The 9,471-nt window shown below is 43.9% G+C and overlaps 2 protein-coding genes across 2 annotated transcripts; both read right to left on the bottom strand.

Moving 5' to 3' along the window:
• Window positions 1-6,628: 6,628 nt before the first annotated feature.
• Window positions 6,629-7,531, bottom strand: LOC149258824 (uncharacterized). Its single transcript, XM_089435370.1, has one exon. The coding sequence runs from the start codon at window positions 7,529-7,531 to the stop codon at window positions 6,629-6,631; it is 903 nt and encodes a 300-aa protein (XP_089291496.1).
• A 1,180-nt stretch (window positions 7,532-8,711) lies between these two features.
• On the bottom strand, window positions 8,712-9,241 carry LOC149258823 (uncharacterized). The gene is made up of 2 exons (XM_089435335.1): window positions 8,795-9,241; window positions 8,712-8,723 (listed from the first exon to the last, which is right to left on the bottom strand). Exons 1-2 carry the CDS (start codon window positions 9,239-9,241, stop codon window positions 8,712-8,714), a joined length of 459 nt encoding a protein of 152 aa, XP_089291461.1.
• Window positions 9,242-9,471: the final 230 nt, after the last annotated feature.

Below are 9,471 nucleotides of genomic sequence, written 5' to 3'. Positions count from 1 at the left end.
CTCCCAATTTTCCTCTAAAGTTACATTTGAAATTCATCCATTGTTAGATGCTTTCAAATGTGATGGACTGTTAATCCTTTTTTCCACTTTCACACTACATCAGTAATATTCACAGATAGGCATCATTTACCTTAACTCTATTTCCTGGTGCATTTTATCAGTTGCTAATAATCTTTATAAACACTCAGATTGGCTCCATTTCCCAATAGTTGATATGTCTTCAACCCTACCCAAAGAAACTCCATTTTGATACCACCTTACTGAAGATCTAGCCATTTTTTGGAGACACAGGTAGTTGCTAAACATTTAGTGATTAAACTTTCAGAGAGAGCCTTCTCTCGATTGAAGGGGCTAGCCTTCAATCTAAATATTGGTTTTGAAATGGTTACCTTAGGAACTTCTCTTTCACATCCAAGAGGACATTTCTAAGTGCCAACACATGGCACATCAACATGACACATCAACCTCCCATGTGATCATGCCATGTCAACACACCATGTCAACATTGACTTACCTGTAAGTTCTAGGATTTCTCTTTTGGATTCCATGTACCCATGTGCTCATGTTTTTCTAGCATCAAGGTATAGGCTTTCATTTTTCATCCGAAAACTAAATTTGTAAAAATATTGAATTCATATCCTCTTCATATCTATGTCATTAAGGTTCCTTTGACATTAGGTTCTACTACAGCAAGTTCTACCCATTTGGGCCTCCAAAAGTCCAAAAAAAAAATGTAAAATAACCAATTATTTAAAGTTTTGAATGCCCAAATATTCAAATATTTAGATATGTAAGACATTCGTCCTTTGTTAAGTCCCCATGCTCAAGAAAAACTATGGATAACTAGATATCCAGATATTTGGATATTCAAGACTTCCCAACTCCATTGGACTTCTACCCTTTATCTACTTTTTGGATAGGTCCATGATTATAGCCATATTGTCCCATGTGACTATGGGTTGGGGCTAAAAGTCCATTCCTTGAATTTCCAAAATTACATCTTACCAAAATTTCTGAAATGAAGTATTAGCTCCCCAATATTTGAGTCCAACTCTAATGGGGTAGATATTACCCCATAAGGCTTATGAAAATAAAAAATCCTCATCAACCTTTAAAACCATCCAAGTCATTGCCACTAACTAGTCATCTTCTCAAATGAAATCAAAGGAGGCCCAATGGCCAAATCCCCCAATCTGAAACACTAAGTAAGATTCTTCTCACTCCTTGGAGGTTGCAAATCTCCTGCCTAAAACCAAAACACTTACACTTAGAAAGGCTAGTATTTTGGCTTATCTCTTGAGGAAATAACCATCACCATAAACTATTATCAATGATCATTTTGATACACACACACATACGTGCATGCACTTAAGCTAATCATTAGGGAAATTTTGAGGTCTTAAATGGACCTCCTAAGGAAAACAATAAAATAATAGTTAAAAAATAAAATAAGACATGAATTTTTAAAGAAAAAGAAAGAAAAGTACTTTTTTATTGTATTTTCAACTTATCTCCTTGTAGGTTCACTCAGATTTCAAGCGTATACACCCTTTGGATGTTGAATTAAATTCCAAATCCAACGAGTACCCACTCTGCATAATTTTGAGTAGATCCATATAAAAAAAAAACAAACAAACAAACAAACCAAAAATCGAAAAGACATGAAAAAAACATGTTGAACAATTTTTTTCATGTATTTTTTTCTATGTGGATCTACTCAAAAGTATGTTGAGTGGGTACTCATTGGATGTGGAATTTAATTCTGCATCCAAATGGTGTCTACTATTGAAATTTGAGTGAACCTACAAGGAGATAAGTCAAAAATACAATTAAAAAAAAAATAGTTTTCTTCTTTTCCCTCCAAAATATCTTCCACTAGGAATGACATCACCATCTTGAATCTTATTGATTCTTTTAAAGTTAAATAGTACATTTTTTATTTTGAGGCCCATTTTTAACCTCAAAATTACCCTAATTGGAGTTTCCAGAACTAGGTAATTTACCACTCCTAAGGTCTCCAATCAAGGAATAGCTCCAAGACATCTCATCCTCAAACAAAGATATAACTTAGCTATTTAATCCCACAATTGGCCTAGTAAAGGCCCTACACATCAATAACACTAGAGGTAACATACTTTAATAACTACCTCTATATAGAATTCATTCTTATGAGAATTTATTTATTTTTTTTTTTTTTTATGAATAAGTTTAATCTATTAGTATACAAAAAGATTACATGGAGGCCTAGGCCTCAGAAGTTCTGTCCCATGGTATGGGCATTCTAAAATAGCAGACATGATCAACATGTATCAAGCAATTCAACAAGAGAGTGCCGCCTTCATAGGGGAAACCGGCCATGAAGCTCCAACAATTTATCAACCCACAGTAACTCAGAGAAGTTATACATACAAAATTGTTCCCAATCAAAAAACACAGCCACCCGCAAAGGGGAAACCGATGACTTGACAAGCTGTAAATCTGAAGGTAACCAAGTTGTGGCAGCGAGTGAGTAACAGTGACTAACCTAGACCGTCATCCATCCAAAAACATGCAAAAATGGATATTATCCATTTAAGTACCTTGATAGGAGGGGGGAGATTCGACCACGCGACATGCATAGGCGTAAGGGTCGTCCTCGTCTTGCATATCATCTTTAGCACTGGAACAGCCTCACTTGGTGTCATCCTCGTCCTGCTTATTATTTATAGCACTGGAATAGCCTCGCTTGGTGTCGCCCGAACCAGCTTCAACTCTGAGATCCTGCGAGGTGCTGCACTCGACCACTTTCCTTTTCTGACCACCTCTAGAGGGAGAGCTAGGCCTTTCAACCTCCTTTTGCGCCAGATTAGTTCTCTGAAGCTCGGTACTCATTTCAGGGGGATCTTCTTTAAAATCAATGGTAATGGTGGCTATTATAGTCGGCATGTTGAGCAAACAGGGGAAATGGAACGGGGCAGTATGCTGCTGACTGAGGATGAGACTGGATATGCCTCTTACAGGCTAAGAAATCCCGCAACCAGCTCGAAAGCCATGACCACTTCTTGTCTCAAGGTAACGACCCAACGGGGAGTCCGAGGGAGGAGATGAGGAGCTCAGAGAGGTGGAGGGACAGTGGTAGGGAGGACAGCCACGGCTCGAGCCACGACGACACTGCATCCTCTGGCGCAGATGAGGCATTGGATACAATTGAGAATGACTGAGCGAGACAAAGCAAGAAGCAGAGGGTAGGGAATGAACGGGTGGACCAGTGCAAAGCTCAGAAGGTAGAGAAAGGGTGCACTAATCAGGGAAAGAGTCAGAGTGAAACCAGAATCCCCGAGAGCAATGGGAGCTCTGCGTAACATGAAAGCCCGGAATGAGGTCAATGCAACAGAAAATTGAACATCTACGCCCAGTGTTGGTTCTGGAGTTGTGCTCTGAGACAGCCAAGGAGCAGCAAGAGCGCAAAGGCAACAAAGCAGGCGTGAAGCTTCCAGAAGAAGCCATATTGCTGAAGAACAGATGCGAGCATGGGCAAATGTGTTGCATAATTGTAGTGGGGTGGTTGGTAGGCTCGTCGTTAATGCAGTTAATGAGGACGAGGACAAGAGGAAGGGTGGCAGTGGTAGAATCCCACACGCATGCCCAAATCCTCTGCCACATATCATTCCCTTTGATCACCCGCATCTAGGGCTTGAAGATCCTGGTGCACCAAGGAAGTGCAATCTTGGATGAGTTGTGCATCATCAAAGTTGTGGAGAGGGCCCTCATAGAAAGGAATAATCTGAGTGGCACCTTGATTAGCCAATCGATCAACAACTTTGTTAGCCGTGCGTCTAATATGCTTAAAGGTGATGGCTCTGGGCACCTTGAGCCATTTTTCAATTTGTTCCAGTCTGCTCAGCAGCCGCCAACTCGAGGCCACTTTAGTTGCTGTAGAGCCAGAGTGGAGACGAATTGCAGCCTCAATTAGGATCTGAGAGTCCCCTTCAACTTCCAGAGGGAAGAAGTTCTCTTTATCAGCTATGCATAACCCATGCCATAGGCCTTCGAGTTCAGCTGCATTGTTAGAGTCGTGACCAAGAGAGCCGAAGAAGATGTAGGAGATAGTGCCCTCATGATTCCTGAAGATGCCTCCATAGCCTGCTAAGCCCAGATTTCCTTTTTCCGCACCATCAAAGTTCATTTTGAAAGCCTGAGTCATGGGAGGAGACCAGGAGATAGGCGACTCAAAATGCTTCGAGGAATTCTGAACGTTCCCCCCAGGGTGTTTGAGATCGAGGTTCCATCTTTTCAAAATGAGACATTCAGCCGGTGAAGAAGGCATATCCGAATCTTGCCAGTGAACAAGAGCTAAAGTTTCTTGTAGGTTGCACTTGAGATTGGACCAAAGGATTTCAACCGGTGTGGATGTGTCCTTGAATGTCCTGTAATTGCGTTCTTTCCAAGCGGACCAATATATGAAGCCAGGGAACAAGTTCCAGATGGCATTGAGCAATTGACTTTGGAATGGCTGCGAAGGCCACCATCTGATGGTATTGTTGATATCACCAACCTGTCTACCAGTTCTTCTAAAGCAGAAGGTGAATTGGTCCCAAAGATGAGTAACTAAAGTGCAAGAATCAAGGAGGTGTTGTATGGTTTCTGCCTGAGAATTATAGTTGGGGCACCTTGAAGGGCCGATAAAACCTCGTTTCAGAAGATTGTCCCACGTGAGTATTTTTCCTTTGCTGAGGAGCCAGAGGAAAGAGGAGATTTTAGGCCAGGTTCTGGGAAGCCAGACTTGAACCCATATGCGATCCTGCTGATTCTGCTGGGGGCAATAGAGTAACCTGTAAGCTTCTTGGGTAGAAAAGTTACCCCGTGGAGTGTATCCCCACCTCAGCCTATCTGTGAGGGCCGAGACTTTGATCCTTCTTAAGCTGAGCTCCTATTCAATGTCGCCATAAGTCTCCCCCTACCAGTCCTCTTGCCAGGTGAGAGCTGGTTTCCACAACTGATGACCATGAGAGGAGAGGGGTTGCCAGAACTGATTGACTTGATTGGGGATGGTGTTCTGAAGAAAGCTTTGCCACAATGGTTTATGGAAAAGTGAGGATAGTTTTGGCATTTGTTGCCAAGAGTCTTCCCAGAATCTAGCTTTGTCTCCTGACTGGATCTCCCAAAAACTGTGAGCTTGGATGAAAGCACTATGTTGTTTTGTTGCATTCCAAATCATCAAACCAGGGGCATCCGTGATGATGCGGATGAGATCCTCCTAGGGTCTACCTAGAGCATATTTGACCTGCCAAAGATGAGCCCAAGGGATGTTTGGTTTAGAGATCCAATTCCACCAGATACGGGCTCCCATGGTATGGTTGCTATGAAGCGGATCTCTCAAACCCAGCCCCCCAGCATTTTTTGGTGTGCAAACCTCCGTCCATTTGACAAGGGCCCATTTTCTGTTGAGGCCTGAAGATCCCCAGAGAAAATTCCTCTGTAAGTTGCGAATTTGCTTCAGAACCCATTTTGGAGCAGCCATGATGGAAAAGAGATAAAGAGGCATAGCTTGGAGTACCGATTTGATTAAGATGATTCTGTTGGCCATATTAAGAGAGCGGTACATCCAAGAGGAGAGTCTGGCTTCCAGCTTATCAAGGAGGGCTCTCCAAGAGGCATGCTTGATGACCGAGTCTACTAGGGGAGCCCCAAGATACTTGGAAGGAAGAACATCAATCGAGAAGCCCAAGATTCTGGCGATATTGCGTTGAGAGATGGAGGGGGTATTGAAAAAGAAAATTTGGGATTTGTCTGAATTAATGGTAGTTCCAGAAGCATCCGAGAAGGTGTTAAGCAGGGATTTGAAGGCTCGGGCTTCTTGAATAGACAGATGGCCAAAAAGCAAGTTGTCATCAACGAATTGTTGATGAGTGATAGGGGAGTTGTCATGCAGAGAGATCCCTTTAATAGAGTCGGAGGAGGCAGCATGATGAATGAGGCGACTAAGGCCTTCTGCCATGAGAACGAAAAGGAAGGGGGACAAGGGATCCCCCTAACGGATGCCTCTAGAAGACCGAAACGGAAGTGAGGGAGAGCCATTAACAAGGATTGAGAAGCTGGGGGATGACAGAAGGCTCATGACCCACCGAGTCCAAGGGGCATTGAAACCAAAAGCCAGGAGCATTTGTTTGATATAATTCCAACTTAATTTGTCGAATGCTTTAGATAAGTCTAGTTTGAGAAGCATACCTGGTTTCTTAAGGAGCTTGAGTGAATGAATCACTTCATGTGAGAGGATTATGCCATCCAGGATTTGTCGCCCTTCCACATATCCGGTTTGCTCTTGCGAGATAAGGAGAGGTAGGAGGGGCTTAAGCCTGTTCGCAATGACTTTAGAAATCAGCTTGTATATGACATTGCAGAGCGCAATGGGCCTGTATTTGTCCGGAGTGCTTGAATTCTCCTCCTTGGGGACGAGAGCAAGGAAGGTTGAGTTCAGTGAAGGAAGAATCCAGTGCATGGAGCAGGATTCCTCCACTAAAGCCCAAACCTCCATCTTGATATGCTCCCAAAATGAGTGGAAGAAGTTGGCCGTGAAGCCATCCGGGCCTGGCGCTTTACCATCTTTGAGTTGAGCTATGGCTTGCTCTACTTCATGAAGAGTGACTGGCTAGAGCAGCATCACATTTTGATCCTCAGTAATGATTTTAGGAATATGTTGTGTGATAGATTGAATAGCGTGATCTCGATTGCCTTCAGGTTCCTGCAGAATATTTTGGAAGTACCCTCTGAGCTCTTTTTCAATGTCCTCATGCGCCTCTAAATGAACTCCATGATTGTTATTGAGAAAAGCAATGTTATTATGCATCCTTCTTTGAATAGTGGACCTGTGGAAAAACTTTGTGTTTTTCTCCCCTTCTTGAAGCCATCTGACCCTAGATTTCTGTCGCCAGAAAGTCTCCTCCTGTTGCCTACTCTTGTCAATTTTTGTGAGGAGATCGGTTTCCTTACTGTCATAGTCCTTTGTTCTACCTTCAGTGATGATTTTCTGTTGTAGAAGGCTCATTTGAAGCTCTAGCTCTTTCTGGTTGTCGAAGATGTTACCAAACTGAGATTTATTCCAATGTTTGAGCGTGTGCTTGAGATTCCTAAGATTTTGTTGGAATTGAAACATTTTTGAGCCCTCAGGTGGTACATAGGAATGCCAAGCTTTGATGACAAGTTCTTTAAAACCATTGTGGGTGAACCAGAACGATTCGAATCGAAAAGGCCGGTTGCAGCGCGAACCCGGACGGGCCCATTGAAGGAGGATGGGCCAATGATCCGATCCAGCAAGAGGCAATATGGAAGAATGGAAGTCACCCCCAAGATGAATAGCGTTGTCTGACATGAGAAATCGATCAAGGCGGGAGGCAATGTGCTGCGGCCCTCTGCGTTTGTTGGTCCAGGTGTACGTACCATTGGATGTCTGTAGATCCACGAGCTGGTTGCTTAGAATGAAGTCTTTGAAACCTAAGCAGTCCCCATCTAGCCTGTGCCTTCCACCAGATTTTTCCTCCAAGGAGGTAGTCATGTTAAAATCCCCCCCACAGATCCAGAGAGGGAAACGCCTCAAGGAGTTCAGATCTGTTAAAGTAAGGAGAAAATCTAATTTCTTTTGGATTTCTTGCGGGAAATATACATTGGTTAGGTGACCGTGTATGTTGGTACCTACCAGATGGAAGGTCGTTTGAATGAAATAGTGCGATGCATGGAAGTCATAGAGAGAAAGAACTTGAGGATCCCAAATGATTGCCAGCCCTCCTGAGGCGCCTGAAGCGTCCACCGTCACTGAGCGGCAGTTTGCCCAAACTTTGGCCACAATGTGTTCAAGTGCTTTGCTATTACATTTCGTCTCCTGAAGATAAACAATCGAAGGTTTGTATTGTTGTATCATATTTTTAAGCATTCTGTGTTTTGAGGGGCTATTAAGCCCTCTCACATTCCAGGAGATAAGCTTCATGAGGAACTATGAGGAAGAGCCTTGTAGAACTTTGTCAACTTGGGAAATCTGCCTGATTCCACAAGTATTTCACCTATAATAATAGTTCTCTGTAAGTCTGTCTTCCTTCCTCTTTTTTTGTTTCTTTCATAATTTTCCTTCCATCCCATAGGCTTCCTACTTGAATGCCCAGTGAGTTTCTCTGTTGTGCACGGGAAAGGACCACTTCCAAATTGTCTATCTGTCGAGGGTGAATGTTGCTATATTCTTTCTGATGGCATGCTTCTTCCAGAGCAAGAATGTCCAGCTCCCCCATATCAACGCTTTCAGGTTCTTCATCCATGAGGGTGGGGGCATTCTGATCTGCGACGTCCAGACCAAGAGGGAGGACCATAGCTTGGGAGCAGTCCACTTCCATGAGCGTAGTGGTGGGAACAGAGGGCTTGGTTTGGACCTCAGCAGAAGTGGAGGTAGGAGAGACAGTTGAAGTTGCGTCAGCATTTTGGGGTTTGAGAGTAGAGGCGGAAGAGTCGGGATGAGGGTTAGAGGTAGAGGGTTGGGCTTGGTGAACCCCCAGAGGGTCTTGAGAGGCAAGAACTTCAAAGTTGTTGCTAGTGTCAGGATGTTTGGGGGCAGTAGAGATGATGGGGGATTTCTTGGAATGCTTCTTCCTAGAGGAAACCTTGGTGAAGCCTTCCGCATCTTTTCCAGCTTCAGGGGGGAGGTATTAGGCTTCTGGGTCAGAGGACAATCTCTGAACAGGTGGCCATGCTCATGACATTTTCTGCAGCGGAATGGAACGTGCTCATAGTCAATAGTCTGAATCCATTCAAAGTCATCATGAAATAAGCTTACCGAGTCCGTAAGAGGCTTAGCAAGGTGCATGTGGACACAGATTCTGGCGTAGGAAGTGTAGCGTCTGAGTTTTGTTTCCTCAGCAACCTTTATGAACTCTCCCAGACCATTGCCAATGTCCCGCAATGTCTCTTCGTCCCAGTATTCCAGAGGCAGGGAATACATGCGAATCCAAACTGGAGCCCAATGGAAGTCTTCCCTGTCTGGATGAAATCTTTCAATCCAGTCACGCAGATACAGACCCGCTGAGTTGAAGAAGTAAGGGCCTCCTTCAAAGATGCGGGTCTTGTCCTCTAGGCAGTGGAAGATAGCAGTGAAAAATCCTTTGGGGCCAAGCTGCAGAGTCACTTGTCCCTTGGGCTTCCATTTGGTCATTATCCATCCTTGCAAAGCCTTCTCAGTTGGCCAGAGTCTGATGAACTTTCCAATGAGGGCGTGATCTTTCATATACTGAATGTGACCATTGATACGGTGACTAGGGAGGTCGATTTTGACCCGATCTACCGCTTTAGGGATGCATGTGGCAGAGGAAACTTTTGGCTGAGCCTCAGAAGCTGTCTGTTCGGTGCTCTCGTTCCTAGGGACATCAGAGCTTGTATTTGCGTCACTTATATTGTCTGTAGTGGGGGTCTAGTCAGAATCTGTCTGCAACCCTGGCACAGAGCTTCCTGGCAAGT

This window comes from Pinus tabuliformis, chromosome 6, assembly GCF_031772625.1.
Source record: "Pinus tabuliformis cultivar Carrire ecotype Pingquan chromosome 6, CPIR1, whole genome shotgun sequence".
NCBI lineage: Eukaryota > Viridiplantae > Streptophyta > Pinopsida > Pinales > Pinaceae > Pinus > Pinus tabuliformis.
The sequence above is the reverse complement of the archived record's forward strand: the minus strand, read 5'-3'. Positions and strand labels throughout refer to the sequence as shown.